The 21,683-nt window shown below is 76.5% G+C and overlaps 1 protein-coding gene across 2 annotated transcripts; it reads right to left on the bottom strand.

Annotated features, from left to right (window-relative positions):
- Positions 1–86: 86 nt before the first annotated feature.
- RARA (retinoic acid receptor alpha) lies at positions 87–19,777 on the bottom strand. 2 transcript variants are annotated; one of them, XM_064524730.1, is made up of 9 exons: positions 19,578–19,777; positions 12,716–13,053; positions 3,673–3,821; positions 2,788–2,929; positions 1,874–2,034; positions 1,612–1,788; positions 1,334–1,538; positions 1,015–1,173; positions 87–421 (listed from the first exon to the last, which is right to left on the bottom strand). In XM_064524730.1, exons 2-9 carry the CDS (start codon positions 12,891–12,893, stop codon positions 210–212), a joined length of 1,383 nt encoding a protein of 460 aa, XP_064380800.1. In that variant the 5' UTR covers positions 12,894–13,053; positions 19,578–19,777; the 3' UTR covers positions 87–209. The 2 variants fall into 2 exon arrangements, with proteins under 2 accessions (XP_064380800.1, XP_064380801.1); XM_064524731.1 differs by lacking the exons at positions 12,716–13,053; positions 19,578–19,777 and adding an exon at positions 7,243–7,491.
- Between the last annotated feature and the right edge of the window lie 1,906 nt (positions 19,778–21,683).

The raw sequence follows: 21,683 nt of genomic DNA, 5'->3' as shown, positions 1-21,683 counted from the left end.
CGCCCCCGGGGGCGGCGGAGGGGGGGCTGCGGGCTGCCCCCCCCGCCCCGGCTCTGCTTCGGCGTCCCGTTTCGGGGGGCCGGGTCCCCCCCCCCGTGCCCCGGCGGCGCCCGGCCGTGCCCGCCGCGCCGACGCAGCCGGCGGGGGCCGCGGAGGAGTCCGCCCCGGCGGGGGGGGCCGCGGGGGGGTCCTGGTGGCGCCGGCGCGGGTCACGGCGAGTGGGTGGCCGGGCTGCTGCGCGTGGAGCTGGGCGAGAGGCTGGGGCTGCAGCTGCCCGGGGGCGGCGCCAGGCCGCCCGCGCGGGACCCGCCCGGCGGCCCCCCCAGCGTGTCCATGCCCTCCGAGTTCTCCAGCATCTCCTGGATGAGCGGCGGCATCGAGCCCGGGATCTCCATCTTCAGCGTGATCACCCGCTCGGCGCCTGCGGGGACGGGCGGCGTCAGCAGGGCCGGGAAACGCTCGGCGCCGGCACCCCCGAATCGCTGGCGGCCCCGAGGACGCCCCGGGGATGGTGTCCCTGGTCCCGGAGGATGCCCTGCCCGGGGGATGGTTTCCTTGGCCATGAGGATGTTCTGCCCCGGGGATGGTGTCCCCGGTCCCAAGGATGCTGTGCTCAAGGGATGGTTTCCCTGGCCCCAAGGATGCCCTGCCCGATGGTGTCCCTGGTCCCTGAGGATGCCTTGCCCCAGGGATGGTGTCCCTGGTCCCCGAGGGATGGTGTCCCTAGTCCTGAGGATGCCCTGCCCCAGGGATGGTGTCCCTGGTCCCCGAGGGATGGTGTCCCTAGTCCTGAGGATGCCCTGCCCCAGGGATGGTGTCCCCGGTCCCAAGGATGCTGTGCTCGAGGGATGGTGTCCCTGGCCTCAAGGATGCCCTGCCCTGAGGACGGTTTCCTTGTGCCCCGGGGATGGTTTCCCTGGTCCCTGAAGATGCCCCGCTCTGCAGATGGTTTCCCTGGCCCCCCCAAGCCCCCCCTCCTCGGGCGCGCAGCCGTCCCGCCCCCCCGGGTCTCACCCTTGGCGCTGATGCTGCGGAGATCTGTGATCTTCATGAGCATCTTGGGGAACATGTGGGGCCTGTTGGGCCTCCTCTTCCTCACGTAGACTTTCAGCGCCTCCAGCAAGGGCTCCTGCAGCTTGTCCACCTTGTCGGGCTGCTCCAGGTCCTGGCGGTCTGGGGGGGCAGCGGTCACGGGGTGACACACCCACGCGCGCCCACCCTCCCCGCCGGGGGCCGAGGGGGACGGGCCAGGGACAAGGGACGAGCTCAGAGGGAGCCTGGTATTGTGGGGTCTCCCCAAAGCAGCCTTTGGGGGGGGGGGGGCGGCACCCACCTCCGCAGATGAGGCAGATGGCACTGAGCAGCCCCGTCTCGGCGTCGTCCATCTCCAGCGGGAGCAGCTGGTTGGCGAAGGCGAAGACGAGGTCGGTGAGGGGCCCGAAGCCGGCGTTGTGCATCTGCGTGCGGTTCAGCGTCAGCCCGTCCGAGAAGGTCATGGTGTCCTGCTCCGGCGTGTAGCGCGTGCAGATCCGCAGGATCTGGGGGGGCAGCGAGGGCTCAGCGCCGCGGCCCCCCCCCCAGCCGCGGCCCCGCCGCCGGCCCCGCGCTCACCAGGATGTCGAGGCAGGCGGCTTTGAGGAGGGTGATCTGGTCGGCGATGGTGAGCGTGGTGAAGCCGGGGAGCTGCTTGGCGAACTCCACCGTCTTGATGATGCACTTGGTGGACAACTCGCTGAACTTGTCCCAGAGGTCGATGTCGAGGGAGACCCGCTGCTCCGAGCTGTTGTTCTGGGGGGGGGGGGGGCGCGGCGGGGTGAGGGGCAGCTGGAGCACCCGCCGGCCGCCCCCCCCGCGTGCCCCCCCGGCCGCTCACCGTAGTGTACTTGCCGAGCTGGCAGAGCGCGGGGAAGGTCTCCTGGTGGGCTTTGCGCACCTTCTCCACCAGCTCCTCCACCTCGGGCGTGATGGTGTAGCTCTCCGAGCACTCGGCCTTGGGCGTCTCCTTCTTCTTCTTGTTGCGGTCGTTGCGGACGGCTGGGGGGGGACGCGGGGTGAGCGCCCGGGGCACGCGGCACCGGACCAGGCGCCGGCACCGGGCGCGACCGGGGGCTTCTCCGAGGAAGCTCTGGAGCCGTCGGGAAGCGATCGGGGCGACGCCGCATCCATCACGCGGGCAGCGGCTGCCGGCGACGGCGCCGCAAATCCGATAAAGCGGAGCAAAAAAAAAAAAAAATCCAACAACCCCCCCCCCCAAACCACCGCCGGGGAAATTCGGGAGGGGGAACGGCAGCTGCGACACGGCGCTCATCACCGGGACGTGCTCGCGCTCCGGGGGCTGCCGATGCGGCGTGGGACCGGCCCCATGTGACCCCCCCCGGGGGGCTGGGACCCCTGGCGATTCGGGCCCCCCCACAGGCAGATCCCCCCCCCCCGCGATCCCCAACCCCCAGCCCGGAGTGGGGGGATGCGGCGCCGCGGGAGCAAACAGATGGGGCCGGACTCCTGGGCCCCCTGTGCTGGGGGAGGGGGGCGAGCGCGGCGGGGGCCGGGCGAGACAGCTGTGCCCCCCCCCGTTATTAATGCAGCCCCCGGAGGGGGGGTTTTACGGCCGGGCACCATGACAACTGGCACGCAGCCGCCGGGAGGCCTCCGTCGGCGTCATTTATCTCTGACATCATCCATCACGCGTCGCCCCGGCAACGGCCGCGGCGACACAAAACGCGGGGGCTCCCGCCGCCCGCCCCCCCCCCGGCGCCCCCCCCCGTCCCGCGCCGCGCCGGCACTCACACTCCTTGGACATGCCGACTTCGAAGCACTTCTGCAGGCGGCAGTACTGGCAGCGGTTGCGCGTCACCTTGTTGATGATGCAGTTCTTGTCCCGGTGGCACGTGTAGACCATGTTCTTCTGGATGCTGCGGCGGAAGAAGCCCTGGGGGGGCCCGGCGCGGCCCCGTCAGTGCCGGCAGCCGGGACCCCCCCGAGGTGCCTGGCGGGACCGTGGGGACACGGGGATCGCGGTGGGATGGGGACCATGGTGGGATGGGACCGCGGTGGCACAGGGACCGCGGCGGGATGGGGACTGCGGTGGGATGGGGACTGCGGTGGGATGGGGACTGTGGTGGGATGGGGACCGCAGTGGCACATGGACCGCAGTGGGATGGGGACCACGGTGGGATGGGACCATGGTGGCATGGGGACCATGGTGGCACGGGGGACTGGTGGCACAGGGACCATGGCAGGATGGGGACTGTGGTGGCATGGGGACCGTGGTGGCATGGGGACCACGGTGGCACGGGGGACTGGTGGCACAGGGACCATGGCAGGATGGGGACTGTGGTGGGATGGGGACCGTGGTGGGATGGGGACCGTGGTGGCATGGGGGCCACAGCAGGATGGGGACCATGGTTCAATGGGGACCACGGTGGCACAGGGACTGCAGCAAGATGGGAACCACGGTGACATTGGCACCATGGTGGGATGGGGACTGTGGTGGCACAGGGACAGCGGCAGGATGGGGACCACAGTGGTGGGATGGGGACCACGGTGGCCCAGGGACTGCAGCAAGCTGGGAACCACAGTGACACTGGGACCATGGCGGGATGGGGACCGTGGTGCGACGGGGACCGCAGCACGATGGGGACCGCGGTGGCCCGGGGGGGGGGGGCCGCTCACCTTGCAGCCCTCGCAGGCGCTGACGCCGTAGTGGTAGCCCGAGGACTTGTCCTGGCACACGAAGCAGGGCTTGTAGATGCGCGGCAGCGGCGGCGGCGAGGGCGGGCTGGGCACGATCTCCTCCGAGCTGCTGCTCTGCGTCTCCACGGCTGCGGGCGGCAGTGCGGCGGGGGCTGAGGCCACGGGAGCCCCGCGCCACCGGCCCCCCCGGCCCCCCCGGCCCCCCGCCCCGCGCCGCAAAGATGCAACCTGACATTTCCAGGCCACGGCGAGGAGACGTGGGATTGAGTCAGACAAAAAGGGGAAAAAAGGGAGGAAAAGCAGCCTGTGCATCCCGGGAGCCCCCCGCGCGGCGGCCACCGCGCCTGCCGGCACAGCACGGCCCAGCACAGCCCGGCACGGCACACTCGCTCGCACGTGCCGCCCCGCACACACCGCCGGCACCGCGGGTCCTGCCCGCCCTGCGCCCGATTCGGAGGCGCGGGAAGCACCGGCACGCGGCCAGAGCCCGCAGCACCCCACGGGGGGGGCACCCCCGCCCCACTGCCCCCCAAAACCCCGCGGCCCGGTGGGGGTTAAGCGCCCGCCCCGGCTCCGCAGGATGTTTGCGAATGTTTTTCTTAAGCCGGAGCCAAGGAAACCAGTCGAACAGGATATCAAGGCCTGGCCCCGCACGGGGTGACGGTGGTGGCCCCCGCGCCCGGCCGGGGGGCCCCGGAGCGCCCACGCCGCGCTGAGGCCGGGCGCAGCTCGCCGCAGGAAGAGGCCCAGCGCGAGGGGCCGGCGCCCCGCACGGAGCCGGAGCCGCTCCGGCCGCCCCGCGTGACGGATTAAGGCTGCAGCCAAGCGGAGGGAGGGAGGGGGCCGCGGCCCGGACGCCTGGGCCCTCGGATGCCTGGGCCCTCGCCCGGCGCGGGGGAGCGGCAGGGCCGAGGGAGTTAAAGGCTCGGGGGTGCGGGGGGAGCCAGGACGCCTGGGCCCACTCCTCAGCGCCGGGAGAGGAGGGGGCCCCACGCACCAGAGCGAGGTGGGGGCTGGCGGCCCGGACGCCTGGGCCCCCGTCCCGGCGCGTGCCCAGGGGCCGGGCCCGGCGGGTCCCGCGGGCGAAGGTCACGGCGCTGCCGCCGGCGCCGGCGCGGGAGGGGATGACGCGGGAAGAGCCGCCCACAAAGCGGGGGCTTGTGCCCGGGCGCAAGGGGGGGGACGGGGCCCCCGGCCCCCCGACCCGGCCCCCGAGGACAAAAGCGGCGGCCCCGGCGCCAACAAAGGCGGGTCTGTTCGTGCCGCGCCGCCGCGGCCATCGGAGCGCACCGGGGCGGCGGGCGGCCGCGCGCGGGGGCCGCCGGCTCCCGGGACCCCCGGGGCCCCCGCACGGACAAGGGCGCACGGCCCCGCGGTGATGCCCAGGCTGCGGTGCCGGGCGCCTCGCCAGCCCCCGGCTCTGGGGCACTCCTGGGCCCCCGCACGCCGGGCCACCCCCGCCGCGCCGCGCCGCTGCTCGCCGCCTGCCCGGGCGGCCCGCGGAATAAATCACCGCTTCCACTTGAGGGAGCGGATCCATTAAAGTGACTGAGCGAACGTCGCCTGTAATTTATCACCTCTTTTATATAATTTAAGAACTTCCTCGCGGAGAGCCGCGCCGGCGAAACGCAGAGCCGGCGGGGCTGCGGCGAGGGGGGAGGCGGGGGCCCCGCCGGCGTCCCCCCGCCTGGCACCGCGCCACCGCCGCCGCCGCCACCGCACGGGAATCCCCCACGCCGGGCGGCCGTCCCGGCACGGGGACGCGCGTGCAGAGCGGGTGGCCGCAGGGAGAGGGGACCGGCACCGCGGCCAGGCCACCGGGGCGGCCCCGAGCGGAGGGTGCCCCTCACGGTGGCGTCAGGCCTGGGCGTCCCCAGCGCTGGGGCAACGGGAGCAGCTGGGGCAGGATCGGTGCCGAACCTGCCCCGCGGGGCGCGAGGACACCACGGAAAGGGGGCCCAGGCATCCGGGCACCCAGCCCCTCCCCCAGGCCCTTCCTCCCCTCCTCCCCGCACCCGGAGAGGGCCCAGGCGTCCGGCTCCCCCCGCCCCAGCGCGAGCGGGAGGAAGCCGAGCCCAGCTGCAAACCAGATGCCGCGCGGCCCCGGGCGGGCGCCGCTCCCGCCGGCGGAGCCCCCCTTCCTGCCGGAGCCGCCGGAAACGGGGCCGGAGGCGCCCCGACCCGCGCCCCCCCGGGCACCGGCCCCCGGCACCGCTGCGCGGCCACGGCGGGAGTGGGCCCAGGCGTCCTGGCCGCCCGCCGGGCCCCGCTCTGCTTGCAGGGGAGGGTCCCGCGCCCCGGCGCCCGGGACCCCACCGCCGCCTCCGGCCTCGCTTTCCCCAGCGGCGGCTTCCTCCGGCACCGGCCCTGGGGAAACTGAGGCAGCGCCCGGCGGGGCGCGGGGCACGGCCCGGCCTTGCGCAAGGCTGCCGGGGCCGCCGGCCAGGGCGCCGCGCCTCGGGGTCACCACGACCCGCCGATGTCCCCCGCCGATGTCCCCCGCCGATGTCCCCGCACGGCAGCTGCCGGGGCCCCCGGCCGCAAACAAAGGCGCCGCCGCCGCCGCCGCCAGCCGGGAGGGCGCACGGCCCCCAGCCCGCGGTTCGGCCCCGCAACGCGCCCCCCGCGCCGGCACCGGCACCGGCACCGGCACCACCGGGCCGGGCCGCTCGGTCTAACGGACCCGGGGGCGTTTGCAGCCCGGCGCCCGGCCCGGCCCAGCGGCAGCGGCACCCTGCGCCCAGCCCCGCACCCAGGGCTCAGCACCGGCCTGCACCCAGCACCCAGAGCAGTGCTCAGCCCCGCACCCAGCACCCAGCGCACAGCACCCAGAGCAGTGCCCAGCACCCAGCACCCAGTGCACAGCACCCAGAGCAGTGCCCAGCACCCAGAGCAGTGCTCAGCCCCGCACCTAGTGCCCAGTGCCCAGGCCAGGGCTCAGCACCCAGTGCACAACATCCAAACCAGTGCACAGCCCAGCACCCAGCGCACAGCACCCAGAGCAGTGCCCAGCACCCAGCACCCAGCACACAGCACCCAGGGCAGTGCCCAGCACCCAGAGCAGTGCTCAGCCCGGCACCCAGTGCCCAGTGCACAGGCCAGGGCTCAGCACCCAGTGCACAACATCCAAACCAGTGTACAGCCCGGCACCCAGCGCACAGCACCCAGACCACTGCTCAGCACCCAGACCACTGCTCAGCACCCAGACCAGTGCTCAACGCAGCACCCAGCACTCTGCACCCAGTGCACAGCACCCAGACCAGTGCACAACACCCAGACCAGTGCACAGCACCCAGACCAGTGTACAGCACCCAGACCAGTGCACAGCCCAGCACCCAGTGCACAGCACCCAGGACACAGCACCCAAAGCAGCGCCCAGCCCAGCACCCAGCACATTGCTCAGCACCGCGGCGCAGCCCCCCCCGCGGCCCCCGGCCCCCCCGGCGCGGCGCAGCCCCCGGGTGCAGCAGGATTTGCAGGAAACTTCCCGGCCGCGGCGGCCTCCCGTCCGGGGGGGGGGGGGCACCGGGGGGGGGGCGCGGTACCTACAGCGGGCGGCGCTGCTCCAGCGCGGGGGCGGCGGGCGCGGCGCGGGGGGGGTCGGCAGCAGGCAGCCGCGGCCCGGCCCGCACAACTCCATGGCGAGGAAGGCGCGGGGGGGCAGCCCGGCCACCTCCCCCGCCTCCAGCATGCTGCCGCCGGGGGGGCCGCGCCCGCTCAGCGCCCCCCCCCGCGCCGCGCCGCCAGGGCCCCGCCGGGGGCGCCGGCTCCGCGCTGCTGCGCCCTGCGCGCAGCCCGGCGGCGGGAGGAGGAGGAGGAGGAGGAGGAAGGGGAGGAGGAGGCGGAGGAGGAGGCGGAGGAGGAGGAGGAGGAGGCGGAGGGCGAGGAAGGCGCAGCCCCGGCGGCTCCGCAGCGCGGCGGCTCCGGCAGCCCCGGTCCCTCCTGACACGAGTCGCCTCCCAGCAACCTTAACCCGCTCCGCGCCGCGGCCGCCGCCGGCCGCCCCTTCCTCCCCTCCCCTCTTGTCTTCATCCTCCTCCTCCTCCTCCTCCTCCTCCTCCTGCGCGGCTCCGACGGCGCGCAGCAACAAGCGGGGCGCGCAGGGGGATCCGGGGGGCGCAGGGGGGCCCGTGCGTGCAGGGGGGGCCGGGGGGCGCAGGGGGGTCGGGGGGGGGCCGGGGGTCGCAGGAGCAGCGCTGCTCGGCGCGGTGCATCCCGCGGCCGGGAGCCGGCGGGTCGGGTCGGGTCGGGTCGGGTCGGGTCGGTGCGGGCCGGGCCGGGGCCGCTGGGGCGGCGGCTCATTTGCCTAATGGCTGCGGGTGAACTGCGGGCGACCCCGGCCGGGAAGGGCTCACCTCGGCGCGACCCCCGGCAGCCCCCCCCGCGCCCGCCACACGCGTGTGCGCGCACCGATGCGTGTGCACAGGGATGCGCGTGCACACGGATGTGAATGCACAGGGATGCGCGTGCACGTGTGCATGCACGGGGGCACGTGTGTACACATGTGCATGCTCCCGCTGCACACAAGCGCGTGCACGTGTGACCGTGTCCCCATGGACACCGGTGCAGTTGTGCATGCGCGTGCATGCGCGTGTTCACACGTACCCAGGGCACGCAGGCGCCTCTGCGGCAGCGCGTCCCCACTGCACGTGGGTGCATATCCCCGCTGCACACGCGTGCGTGCAGCCCTGCTGCAGCGGGAGGATGCGTGCGTGCGCCTGTCCCTGCTGCATGCACGCGCACGAGTGCATGCTCCCACCGCGGGCACGCGCACGCACGCGTGCTCCCGCCGCACACGTATGCATGCACACGCACGAGGCTGCACCTCGTCCCCCTGCTCCTGCTGCGCCGGCCCCACGGCCGGCCCCCAGCCTGCACGAGCGGCGACAGCACCGCAGGGCAGGACGAGCCCGTACGGAGCAGCAGCCCCCGCGCAGCACCGCCAACCCGGCAGGCCGGGACCCCGGCAGCGCCCCGGGCCCGCGCAGGACGCTGCCGCCGCGACGGGAAGCGGAGCCGGTCGCGCCCAGAGATGCGCCGCGTCCCCGGAGGTGCCGGCAGCCTCGCTGCAGCGCGGTTTCCCCTGCCGCTCGCTTGCTGCAGCCGCCCCGCGGCGCTGCACGCCGGACCCGCGGCCGGGCTCCCCGTCCCCGTCCCCCTGCTCCGGACACCGGCTGCGCAGGGACCCGGGATCCTGGCGCTGCTGAGCCGCCCGCCCGCAGCTGCAGCCCCCCGGCCCGGCCCCGCTCGACGCCCGCTGCCGGCCCCTGCCGCGCTCCCCGGCACCGTGCGGGTGCAGCCGCTGCAAGGGTCCTCCCGCAGCCCCCAGCCTAAAACCCCGCGCTGGGGCTGCCAGGGGGGCCCGCGGCCCCCGAGCCTCCCCCCGGGGCACTTGGGCATCACTGCTGGGAGCCGGAGCCCCGCGGCCTCCCGCCCCACGGACGCGGGAAGCACAGAGCGCCCCGAGCCCCGGCTGCACTGTGTGCATGCACGCATGCACATACGCACACATGCACATACGCACACATGCACGCGTGCATGCACACATGCACATGCACACACACGTGCCCGAGGCCTGCGTGCGAGGGGGGGGGGGCACCCGCGGGGGCCGCGCACACCCTGCGCCGGGCACCCCAGCTCCGCCGCGCACGGGGCCGCGCGCAGCCCTCCCTGCCCGGCCCCAAAGTGAGCAGCTCGGCCGAGCGGCTTTTCTTTAAGCGCTGCCCTCCCCTCCGAAAAGAGAGAGGGGAAAGGGGAGAGAAAAAGCAAAAGAGAATAAGAAAAAAGCCCGGAGGCATGTGTGTGTCTGTGCAAGAGGGAGAGATCAGCAGCGCCTGTTTAAATAATAATAGAAAGTCAAAGGCTTTGCTTAGCCAGCAGGTTTCTGAACAAAAGCCCAGCGCTCCTCCAACTTCCTGCAGCGAACATGACAAATGTCTGCTTTGACTCATTTACTAGCGCTGGAAAGAATGCGGCTGCGACGGAGGGGGACGCGGGCCGGCGGCGCGGCACAGCGCGGAGCGGCACGGTGCAGCGCGGAGCAGCACGGCGCGGTGCAGCACGGCACGGCATGGCATGGCACAGTGCAGCACAGCACGGCATGGCACAGTGAAGCGCGGAGCAGCACGGCGCGGCATGGCATGGCACGGCACGGTGCAGCACGGCACGGCGCAGCGCGGCTCGGCCGCAGGCTGGCAGCAGCGGCGCAGGGCTCCGGGCCGCGCTTCCCTCCCGCTCCGGCAGCAACAGGAAGAAACAGATAGAAAAAATTAGGAAGAAGCCGGGAGGCAGCAGCCGAGGGGAGGGGGGCCGGCACCCTGCGCCGCGGGGCCCGTTCAGCCCCTCGAGTGGCCCTGCCGCACGGCGCGTCCGGCTCTGCCCCGCGATGGGGACCCTGCGCCCCAGCGGCTTCCCCGGCGCCCGCCCCAGCGCTGCACGCCGCCCCCGCCTGCCGGCAGCACGCTCGCGCTCATTAATTTTTAAAAATTAATTAATTAGGGGGCGCCGCGGGGGAGCGGCAGAAACTGGAGCCGGCGGGTCGAGTGACGGGCCGGGCCCCGCGGGCGGCGGCGGGGGGGACGGTGGCACGGGGAGACACGCACGGAGCCCGGCGCGGACCCCAGGGCCCCGCTGCCGCGGTGCAGGACGTGCGCACGCACACGCAGCCGCACACACGCAGGCAGCCGCGCAGGCAGGACCCGCACGCAGCCGGCGCGGCACTGGAGGCACCGAGCACACGCACGCACACGTGCGCGCTGCACCGAATGCGCCAAGCACACGCGCACGCGTGCATGCACACGCAGCCGGCGCTGCGCCAAATGCACCAAACACACGCAAGCACACACATGTAGGGACACGCAGCCAGTACGGCACTGGATGCACTGAGCACATGCACGTGCATGCACACACATGCAGCCAGCACTGAGCACACAAACACGCATGCAGCCAGCGCTGCACCAAACGCAGTGCATGCACGCACACGCATGCACGCACACGCATGCACGCACGGCCAGCGCTGCACAGCCTGCAGCGTACACACACGCACCCCCCCTGCACAGGCTGCGGCGTGCGTGCAGACGTGCATGCATGCAGCCGGCCCTGCATCGCATGTGGCATGCGCGCACACACACTTGTGACTGCCAGAAAGTGCGTGGGGGGCACACTCGCCGCCCCCCCGTGCCCCAGGCCCGTCTCCCTGCCCGCCCCGGGGCCGGGCTGGGGCCCAGGACGCCGGGTCCCCCCCGCGCCCGGGGACGCCGTGACTCGGCCTTGCCCAACGCCGGGGCCCCGGCCGGCGCCCGTCCCCACCCTGCGCCAGGAAACCGCAGCGCTCCGCCGCGGGGGCTCCCCGGCCGCGGTGCCCAGGGCGGGCCGGCACTGCCGCTTACTTCCCCTTCGCCGCCGGCACGGCACGGGGGGCCCAGCCCCCCCAGCCCGAGCGCCTTTCAACACCCGCGGAGGCACCGGGTGCTCCCGGCCAGACCGGCACCGGCACCGGCCCCGCGGCAGGGCACCGGCGCGGCGGGAGGCTCGGCCCCGGGGCCGCGCAGCTGCAGCACAGCTGGCCAGGGCGGGCTGGGGAGGGGACGCGCGCGAGGCGGGGGCCACCCAGGGCTCCTCCGCACTCTCCCACCACGGCCCCGAGGCCGGCGGCCCTGCCCCAGACGCCTGGGTCCCTCCCGGCTCTGGCGCCGACCCCGCAGCACTTCCCTCCCGCGGGGACGCGGGCGCAGCACGGGGCACGCGCGATGCTGGGCGCCGCTGCCGGAGCCCCGCAAAGGGCTTTGCGGGGGGACGCCCGTGTGGCCCCCCCGGATCCTGCAGATCCCCAGGCACTGCATCCCCGGGATCCCCAAGCATCCCCGGCACGGCATCCCTGGGACCCCCGAGCATCCCTGGCACGGCATCCCCGGGACCCCCGAGCATCCCCGGCACGGCATCCCCGGGACCCCTGAGCATCCCTGGCACGGCATCCCTGGGACCCCCGGGCATCCCCGGCACGGCATCCCTGGGACCCCCGAGCATCCCTGGCACTGCATCCCTGGGACCCCCAGGCATCCCCGGCACGGCAGCTCCTGGGATCCCTGGAATCTGCCGGGAGCCTGGCGCACCCCCAGACACGGCACCCCTGGACCTCGCAGACCCCCAGACACGGCATCCGACGGGACCCCGGGGCATTCCCCAAGATCCCGGGGCATCCCAAAGGTGCCCCCCCCCAATCCCTGTAACGAGGCCAAAGGGAAACTGAGGCACAACTCACCCTGCCCAGCAGGGAGCCCAGGCGTCCGGGCCCCAGGGCACCCCCCGGCCCTGCCGGTGCCCCCCACTGCCGTCCCCGCTGCTGGGGGGGGGGGGAAGGGGGGGGCACCCCCAGGCCGTTCCCACACCGCGCATGGGGACCGGCCCCCAGCGAGCGTGGAGGAGGGGCCCCACCCACTGCCTCCCAGTCGCTGAACTGGTCCCACTAGGTCCCAGCGCCGCCGGGGCGGCTCCGGCGGGGACGGTGCCCCGGGCCAGCCCTGCCCAGGCCTGCGCCGGCCCCCCAGGCGGGGGGGGGGGGGGGGCTGCCACCCCCCCGGCGGGCACCGAGCCACCCCGGGGCGCAGCCGGGGAAACCGAGGCCCGGGGTGAGCTGGGGCCGGCGGCAGCTCCCAGCCGCTCCCGCGGCCCCGTGATGGACGAGCCTGTCGGGGCAAATCGCATCAGGAGCCGACGCGATGATGGCGTTCATCGCTTCCCCGCGGGCCGCCAACGCTGCCGCCGCCGCGCCGGGGGGGGGGAACAAAGAGCCGGCGGCCGCGGCACCCCCGGGAAGGGGGGGGATGCACCGGGGCGGGGGGGCTCGGCGCCGGTGCCCGGCGTCCCCGGGGCCCTTCGTGCCCGGAGAGCTTTGTTTATCCTTTCGGCCCTTTTGCTTCCTGTTATTGCAGCTATTTATACGGCTCCCGCGAGCGGGCGGCGCGGCATGGGGACGCCCCCCCCCCCCCGACCCCCCCCCTCCCCGGTGCCCCCCGGTACTCACTGGCCGGCGAGGGCGTGCTGTATCCGCTGACGGGCAGCTGGTGCGGGAGGCCGGCCAGGGCGCTGGGCGGCGAGAGCCCCCCCAGCACGGGGGGGAAGAAGAAGGCGTAGTGGGGCACGGGGTAGCCGCCGAGGGGCCCCCCCGCCGCCGTGGGGCAGGAGCTGCTGTTGCTGGCCATGGCGGGGCTGCGGGGCGGCCGGTCACGCGCGGGGCACCACGGCCCCCCAGGGCATGGGGCCGCCCGGCGCGCTCCCCCCGGCCTCGCCGCTGCCCGCCGGCGTCCGCCGCGCGTCCGGGACCGGGTCCGGGTCTGGGTCCGGCAGCAGCTCCGGCGACGGCTGCGGAGGGAGCAGAGAGGGGCGTTAGCGGTGGGGATGGGGCGCCCGGCTCCCCCCCGCCACGGCCCTGCCTCAGTTTCCCCAGAGCCCCCCAAGCCGGCCCTGCCTCAGTTTCCCCAGAGCCCCGGCGCTGCCGCGAGCCTAACGACAATGCCTGGGGTTAACGATGATGCCCGGGGCCAGCAGGTCCCTAAGGCCCGGCTCAGTGGGATGGGGGGGGCACGGGGAGCCCCCCCGGGGCAGGGGGTCTGCAAGGGACCCCCCCGCGGGCTGCAATGGACCTGCGGCGCTGCGGGGTCCCCCGAGGACAGCGGTGCTGCTGCAACGCCGCGGGGGCGGCACGGTCCCGCCAGGCTCCCGCACTGCCCGGCTGCATCCGCCGGCCTCACGCACGCACCGAGCGCGAGGGGGCTCAGCCGGGGCTGGAGGGGGCTCAGCCGGGGCTGGAGGGGGCTCGCCCAGCCCCTCTCCCCACCGCCCTCGAGCCGCCCACCATGGGGCAGAGCCTCGCGCCGGCGGCTCGCCCCACGCCGGCGGCAGCGCTGGGAGCTCCCGCGCCGGGCCGGACCCCGGGCCGTGGGCCGCGGCGGGGGCCGGCGGTGGGAAGGGGGGCACGGGGCTTTCACAATCCGGGGCCGGCTGTTTATTTAAGCGCTGGCGCGGGGCCCGGCGGGGGATGTTTATTTGCCGAGAGCGCTGGCTCCCGGCCCCGCGGAGGCGGAAAAGGATCCAGAGGAACAAGGCTGGGCCGCCCGGCGGGGCGCTGGGGAGGGGCCGGGACGGGCACGGCCCTGCCCGCTCCGCGCCTGCCCCCCGGGGCCGGGGCCCCCGCGACGGGGTGCCGCCGGCCCCCCCGGCTCCGCACGCCCGCCGGCACCGCGCACCCCGCTGCTCCCCGGCCGGCGGCACCCGGCACCCGCCGGGGCGCCCACGGGGCATCCGTGCTCCGGCTGCATCCCGGGGTCCCGCTTCCATCCCGGGGTCCCGGCTGCATCCCGGGGTCCCAGCTGCAACCCGGGGCGGGATATCCCATCCCGGGGCGCCGTGCCAGCACCGCCGTCCCCCCCCCGGAGCAGCCCAGCGGCACTGCCGGGAGGAGACGGCCTTCGCACGGCCCCCCCGGCCCCCCAGCCCGGCACAGCAGCCCCGGGGACCCTGACTCCAGCTCCGCTGCCCCGAGCCCCGGCAGCCCCAGCGCGGGGTCCGCTCGTCCCCCCCCGGAGCCGGGCCGCGGCCCCCGAGCCACGCCGGCCGGGGGAGCGGAGGGGAGGGAGGCGCGGGAAGGACTGTTTATGTTTGCCGGTGCCAAGTGCTTGCCAGGCACGGCGCCAGGCTCCGGCGGGGCCCAATTACTCAACCCTGCTCCCCCCCAGCGCACCGCGGGCCTGGGAGAGAACAACGCCAGCGCGGCCCGGCCGCCGCGAGCCCCCTAACCCAGAGGGGACGGACGGCTGGGGACGATCCCGGCCACGGGGAGCCAAGGGGGCTCCCGAAAGCTGACACAGCCCGGCTCCTGCGGCCCCCACCTCCGTGGCCCCAGGGAGGGTCCCCATCCGTGCCGCGGCCCAGGCAGACCCTGCTTAGCTTCCCGCCAGGGCCGGCCCCCCAGCGCGGCCCCAGCGCGGCCCCAGCCCGGCCACGCTGCGCCCCAAAAGCGGCCGCACCCCCTCCGCGGGGTGCCCCGGCCCCCCCGGTGCCCGGGTGGATGGGGGCCCGGCCAGGAGGCCCCACGCCGTCCCCTCTCCCCGGCACGCCGTGCCAGCGAGGGGCCTCGCTGCTGCTCCCAAACGTGAGGGGCCAGGAAAGAGCCCGGTTAATCCCCCCGGACCAACTTGCTCCGCTCCCGGAGCTCAGCCCAGGGGTCCCGGAGGGACCTTGCTCCCGGGCTGCAGCGGGAAGGCGGGGATGGGGCCGGGCAGCCCCGCGCGGTGAGGAGCCCCCCAGCCCGCCCCAGCCCGGCGCCTTTTCCTCCAGTTCCCCGGCAGGAGCTGGCCGGGAATCGGTACTTCCTGGAATCCGGAGCCTCATTCCAGCCCCGCAGAAAACAAGGCCACGGGGCTCGGGCCAAATCCCAGCCACGAGGAACCTCCCGAGCAGGCCGGGGGTGGCCCCAGGGAGCGGGCGGACGGACGGACGCGCGGACAGACGGTTCCCGTTCCCAGGGCCCACCGCCCGCCCCCCCAGCCCGCGGCCCCGGAGCCTGGAAGCCCCCAGCCCGGGCACGAAGCCCCCCCGCTGCCCACGCGCGCATGGGACAGGGACGCATCCAGCCCCCCCGCGTCCTGGGGCGATGCACCGCGGTCCTCGTCCCCGGCACCGCCCGCCAGCCCCGGGGCGGGGGGGGGACGCGCAGCATCCCCATCCCCATCCCCATCCCCATCCCCATCCCCATCCCCATCCCCGCGCCACGGGGGCCCCGCGGGAGCCAGGAGGTGCCCAGCGAGCCCCCGCCGCGCCGCGGGCCGGCTCCTGCCGCCGAGCCCGGCAGTGCCAGCACCAGCGCCAGCGCCCCGGATGCGACACGCGGGGCCGGGCACCGCCCTGCCCGGCTGGCACCGCGGGGGCCGCCGGGGCCGGGGCAACGGCAAATCCGGGCCGCGCTCTTGGCGCCTATCGAGGCGGCGGGCAAACGCAGCGACCGAGCCCTTCCTGTCATGCCTGCGACCGCAGCGCTGCCGGCCGCAGCTTCCCCTCGCCGCTCTCGATTCCCGGGCCGACGGGTTTCGGTTCGGCCCCGGCCTCGCCGGGACGGCGGCAGGGATGCGCCGAGCCGTGGCACCGGGGGCAGCTCCGGGCCCCCCCCAACCCCCCGGGCAGGGCAGGAAGCGCCCGCGGATCCGCCGTGCGGTCGCAGCCTGCGGTTTCCTCGCTGCTGTCAGCAGAGAGGCCGGGGCGGCCTCACACGCGAGGCCGACGGCCCCGGGCACCCCCGGCCGCCGCCGCGCTGCCTCCCCGGCCCCGCGGCCCCAGAGCCGGCCGGCGGCGGGACCCCCTCCCCGCGCCCCCGGAGCATCCCGGCCTCTGAGTCACCGTCACGTTTCTCACGTCCCCGGGCGGGCGTGAATCATGCCCCAGCCGAGCGGATGTTGCTGGGCCGGAGCCGGCTGCACACGCTCCGGCACGGGCGGCGCATGCCGGAGCCGCGGCAGAGCCACCCGGCCGGCGAGGGGCCCCGGGGCAGCTCCAGCTCCGGCACCCCAAAGCCCCGGCACCCCATGGGCAAGCGGGGCCCCCCCAGCCCCGGCAGCACCCTTGGCCATGCAAACCCAGCGCCGGGCAGGCACGGAGCCGGGAGGGCCCCGATGCCGGCTGCGAGCCCCGTGCTGCCGGGGGGGACGACGTCCCGCCCCACACCGTCCCCAAGCGCGGCGGTCCCTCGCCCGCCCCGTGCCAGGTCGCGTGCCGCCCTGCTTCCCCATCCCCACCGGGCGCCCGGGGGAGCCACCGCCGGCCCCCGCCGCACAGGGCCCCCCGGCACCCCCCGTGTGCCGCTGCCGCTGCCGGGGCCGGAGCCGCAAAATGAAATTCCACCTGTCGCGGCTCAGCCTGCCCGGCTCCGGTTACCGCCAGGAACGCGCCGCTCCGGTTACACCTCCTACACCCGCCGCCAGACGCGCCATTCTTCGCCGGCAACAGGTGCCCCGGCCCCCGCCACGGCCCCCGGGACAGGCACGGCCCCGGCTGAGCCGCGTCGGACGCCGGCACTGCTCCAGCCTGGCGGGACCAGCACGGCTCCGGCCCGGGTGCTGGGCTCTCTCCGGAGCGCTGGAAAGAGGCAGCTGGCGCAGGGCTGCGCCCCAAGATGCTCCAGCAACTCCTGGGATCAACCCTACCGCCAACCCCTTGCATCGCACTGCGGCCTGGGGACCCCACACTGCTACCTGCACCGTGGGCACAGGGCCCCCAGCATCCTCGGCACGACGGGGGGGCACCCACGCAGCACCCACGCCCCCCGCCCAGCCCTGCAGCCCCAAGCCAAGCCAGGGGCGCAGCCCAAGGAAACTACAGGTCCCAGCATGCACCAGCCCCGCCCCGCACCCCCATGCCGGCACGGCCGGCCCGCAGCATGCTGGGAGTTGTAGTCCGAGCGGGCCCTTCCCAGGCAGGGGTGCCCGTCGGCGCCCGGGAAGCGGCCGGATGGCAGCGCGGCGGCCCGGCCGCTCGCAGCAGCCCCGGGCTGTTTTTAGCTCCGCGCCCGGGGCGGGCGGGCCGGCTGCCCCGGGGATGGGCTGCCCCGGGGACGGGCTGCCCCGGGGACGGCGCGGCCCCAGACGGCCCTTTCTGGCTCGGCGACAGCCAGGACAAGTGCAGCCGGCTGCGCGGCGGCCGCGGCGCGGGGCCGCTCGGGACACGGCGCTGGCCGGGGTGCACCGGGCAGGCGGGCGGCACGACGCCCCGGGGGCCGCGGCACCGGGCTGCCCCCCCGGGCCGCCCCCCCGGGCCCGGCCGGCTCTGCCCCGGGAAGGGCCAGCACGACCCCACGCTGCAGGCCGGCGGCCCCCCCGGTGCCAGGGCACCCGCGCAACGCCAGCACGCGCTGCCCGTCCCGGGGGACCCGGGGGCTGCGGGGGGGTGCCGATGCCACGGCCCCCCCCCCGGCCGGGCCTGAGCTCTGCGGGACACACGGCTCGGAGGTCAGGGCCAGGCCCGGCCGAGCCGGGCACACGCGCCCCCCCACACACACCCCGTCCCCGAGGCTGGCCACGAGCCCCCCCCCGCCGCGCTAAGCCACCTCCAGCCGCAGGGGAGATTAACCCATTTTCCGTAATCAGCACATGTCAGCACGGATACGCTCGCGGCCCCCCCGCCGCCCCCCCGGCAGCCCCAGCCCTTGACCCCCAGCCGCCCGCAGGGCCCCGGGGGGCACCGGCCACCAGCCCCGGGGCGGGGGGGACGCACGGCCTCCCGAGGGCCGCGGGGGTCCGGCGGCTGGGGGGGGGGGGGAGCGGGGGCGGCCGCGGGGGCCGCACGGCCGGAGCGTGGCTCGCCGCAGCCGCGGAGCCTCCCGGTTATAAATAGAGCAGGAGCCGCGGGGCCGGCGGACACCCGCGCCGGAGGGCAGGCGGCAGCGGGCCGGCACCGCCGCGACACGGGGGGCGGCACGGGGGGGGCACCGCGGCCCCGGGGCCTGGCGAGGCCGGGCAGCCGGTGCCTACAGCAGCCCCGCGCCCCCCGGTCGCTCCCGCCGCCCCCCGGCCCCGCCGCCTCGTTTGGGGGCCGAGCGGAGCGGGGGCCCCGGTGCCCATGGGTCGCCCCCCCGCCCGGTCCCCGGGGCCGCCGGCAAGGTCACCCCGCAAGGGCGGGCGGGCAGCGCGGGGACATCTGGCCGGCAGCGCGGGGCCGCTAAGCCGCCGAGCCGGCCCCCGCTAATCCCGGCGCGGCCGGGGCCCCCCCGCACCGCCACCGCCACCCCCGCGCCGGGCACCGGACCCCCGGCCCCGGGACGGGATGACCCCGAGCGGCCGGAGGAGGTCAAAGGTCAAAGATTTGGGGAGGGCAGGGATTCCCCCGGCGCAGCCCCCCCCCGCCAAAACACAAGGGGGGGGGGCGCTGCCAGCGGCTCCCCCGGGCTCCTGTGTCCCCCCTGGGGGGGGGGGGGGGGGACGAGCCAGCGCCGGACCCAGCCCGGGGGGGGTTGGGGGGCCCCCCCGGCGATGAGCGCGGCGGGGCCCGGCGGAGCCCCCCCCCCGCCCCGGGGCCGCCCCCCCCCGCCCGGGATCGCCGCCGGGGCCGGGCTCGCCCCGCGCCGCGCCAGGAAGCGGCGCAGACACGGCTGCGAGGCCGCCGCGGCCCCCCCGCGCCCTGCGTAACCCCCGGGGCCCCGGCCCCGCTCCCGCCGGCGCAGCCCCCCCAGCCCCCCCCCCCGGCGGCCCCCGTGCCCAGGGCGCCCCGGCCCCCCCCAGAAAGGGGAAGCAGCGACGCTGCACCGCCCCCCCCCCCCGCCGGGAGGGGAAATGGGGCCGCGGCACCCAGCCCGGGGGGGGCAGGGGGGGCAGGTGCCCGCTGCCCCGGCCCGGGGGGGGCCCAGCACCCCGGCTCCATGGGGGGGGCCCCCAGCACCCCTGCCCCTTGGGGGGGGGGGGTCTAGGGAGGAACGGCCCCCAACCACGCTCCTGCGGGGGGGGCACCCACCACACTGACCCGGGGGGGGGGGGGCAGCGCCCTCGGCCCGGGGACCCAAAGCCCCAGTGCGGCCGGGGGGGGGACGCGGCGCCCCCGCTCTGCGGGAGCTGACCCCAACCCGGGGGGGGGACACGGGGACACCCACCGCCCCGGCGCAGCGCGCGCGGCCCGGGCAGCCCCGGAGACCCCGCGGCCCCCCCCGCGGCGAGACGCGCCCGGTCCCGGTGCAGCCCCCCCCCAACCCCCCCCGCAAAAACGGGATCCCCGGGGGGGGGGGGGGGACACACACGCACCCGGGAGGCTCTGCCCCAGCGCGGTGCGGAGCCGCGGCACGGCGGGCGGGGCAGCGCCTCCGGGGCGGAAGGGCGGGGGGGAGGGGGGGGAAGGGGGCCGCTCGGTACCTGGTCACGGAGGGGCGCCGCCGGGTCCCTAGGGCCGGGCGGCTGCGGGCGGCGGCTGCATGGCGGCGCGGGGCGGCCCAGCCGGGGCCGGGGGGCGGCGGGGGCTCAGCGCGCGGCGGCCGCGGCCATTGCGAGTCATGTGCTCGCGGGGAAACTTTACCCGGGGCTGGGCCGGGCCGGGCGGGGCTGGGCTGGGCACGGCGGCGGCGGCGGCGGCGGCGGCGCGGCGGCGGCAGCGGCGGCGGGGGAGGGCGCGCGCCGCCCCGCCCCGCCCCTCCCCGCCCGCTCGCCCCGCCCCGCCCCGCCGCGCCCGGCCACGCCCCCGCCCCGCCCCGCCGGCCAATGGGGCGCCTCCGGGGGCGGGGCGCTGGCTGCACTGGAACTCTGAAGTAGCGAGCAGGCGGAAGGGGAGAACGTGGGTGCGCGCGCCGCGGCGGGGGGGGGGGGGGCGCTTAAAGGGGCCGCGGCCGCGAGCGGGGTCGGGGCGGGGCGCAGCCCCGGCGGCCTCAGTTCCCCCCCGGGCTCGGTGCTGCCCCGGGGAGGCGGTGGCCTGGCCGTGGGGGGCCCCGAGCTGCCCTCCCCCCCCCCGGGTGGGGGTCACCCAAGGCTGCGGAGGGCTGGGGGGTCCCACCATGGGGATGGGGGTCCCCCGGGCAGCGCAGGGCCCGCGGGGGGGGCGGCAGGGGTGACCCCGGGCCACGGGGCGGCACACAGCGGGGGGGGCCGCAGAGCCGGGGTCACCCCGGATGCCTGGGCCCGGAGGAGCAGGGTGGGGGGTCACCAGGGATGCAGTGCAACGGTGCTGGGGGGGCCCTGAGCTGCCCCGGGGGGGGCTGGGGGGGTCCCTGGCACGCACAGTCCTGCACCCCGGCACCCCCTGCCTGCCCCCAGCCGGGCCGGGCCACCCCGGGGGGGGCTGCAGCCGGCCGCCCCCGGCCTCTGCGGGGCCCAGCTGGAGCCCGGGTTGCCCCCCGCGTGCACACGCATGCACACGCATGCACAAACACACATGCACACACATGTGCGCACACGCGTGCACACTGCCTGCTGCCCCCACGGCCCCCACGGCCCCCCCATCCCGCCGTGGGGCCGGTGCCCACCGGGACCCAGCGAGGGCCGCGCCGCCGGTTAAAGCAACTTTGCTGTGAAAAGGGAAGAAAAAGGAGAACCGCCGCACCCGACCCCCGCCCCAGCGAAGCGGGAGGGGGGGCACCGAGGGGCTCGCGGGGGGCCGGGGCGCTGGGACCCCCGTGCTGCCGGCCGGGGCGCCGAGCAGAGCTGCCCGTTAGCGGCCCGCTGCCCTAACGAAGCCCCAGCTCACCTCTGCGCGGGGGGAGCCGCAAGTTGCCCCCCCCGGAGGCCAGAGAAGGGCCGGGACCCCGCTGCCGGGGGGATGCCGGGGGGGCCGCACGCCCCCTCCCCGGCGAGGCCCGGCCGCGGCGTGTGCTCAGCCGAGAGGAATGCGGCAAATCGCTGCCAGATGTGCGGCGGCCCCCCTGCTCCGCGACCCCCCCGGCAGCCGCCCGGCCGGCACGCGGCCCCTGCCCTCGCGCCCTGGCCCCCGCCCGGCCCGGCACGGCACCCGCCCGGCACGCAGTGCCGGGCGGGTGCCGTGCCGGGCCGGGCGGGGGGGTCACCGGGGGTCCTGCCCCATCGCCCGGCCCCGGCGCAGCCAAGCAGAAAGGGGCTGTCAGATGGGATCTGGGTGATGGCGCGGCGGGGGGGCCCTGCCCGGCCACGTGGCCGCTTATGTAAGGAGGGAGCAGCGGAGGACAGGCAGGGCGCCGGGGACGCCGAGGCCACCCGGGCACCCGGGCCCGCCATGCGCAGGCACCGGAGCACGGGCACGGACATGCGGGTGGGCACGGGGGGGCCGGACACGCGTGTGCCGGAGCGGGGGGACAGGGACACACGTGCACTGGAGCAGGGGGACAGGGACACGCGTGTGCTGGAGCAGGGGGACAAGGACATGTGGGTGCCGGAGCAGGGGGACAGGGACACACATGCACCGGAGCAGGGGGACGAGGACACGCGTGTGCCGGAGCAGGGGGACCTGGATGTGCAAGTGCCAGAGCAGCAGGACAGGGACACACGTGTGCCAGAGCA

The sequence above is a fragment of the Dromaius novaehollandiae genome, chromosome 22 (genome assembly GCF_036370855.1).
Source record: "Dromaius novaehollandiae isolate bDroNov1 chromosome 22, bDroNov1.hap1, whole genome shotgun sequence".
NCBI classification, from domain to species: domain Eukaryota; kingdom Metazoa; phylum Chordata; class Aves; order Casuariiformes; family Dromaiidae; genus Dromaius; species Dromaius novaehollandiae.
This window is presented reverse-complemented; position numbering and strand designations above follow the sequence as displayed.

What these genes read in the sequence shown, in the direction of transcription:
- RARA (XM_064524730.1), bottom strand. Translation starts at nt 12,893, where the DNA reads ATGGCCAGCAACAGCAGCTCCTGCCCCACGGCGGCGGGGGGGCCCCTC. An exon ending in AGCTCGGCAAGTACACTACG is followed by an intron (nt 1,789 to 1,873) that starts GTGAGCGGCCGG and finishes CCCCCCCCCCAG; the next exon opens with AACAACAGCTCGGAGCAGCG. An exon ending in CCGCAGCATCAGCGCCAAGG is followed by an intron (nt 422 to 1,014) that starts GTGAGACCCGGG and finishes CCGTCCCCGCAG; the next exon opens with GCGCCGAGCGGGTGATCACG.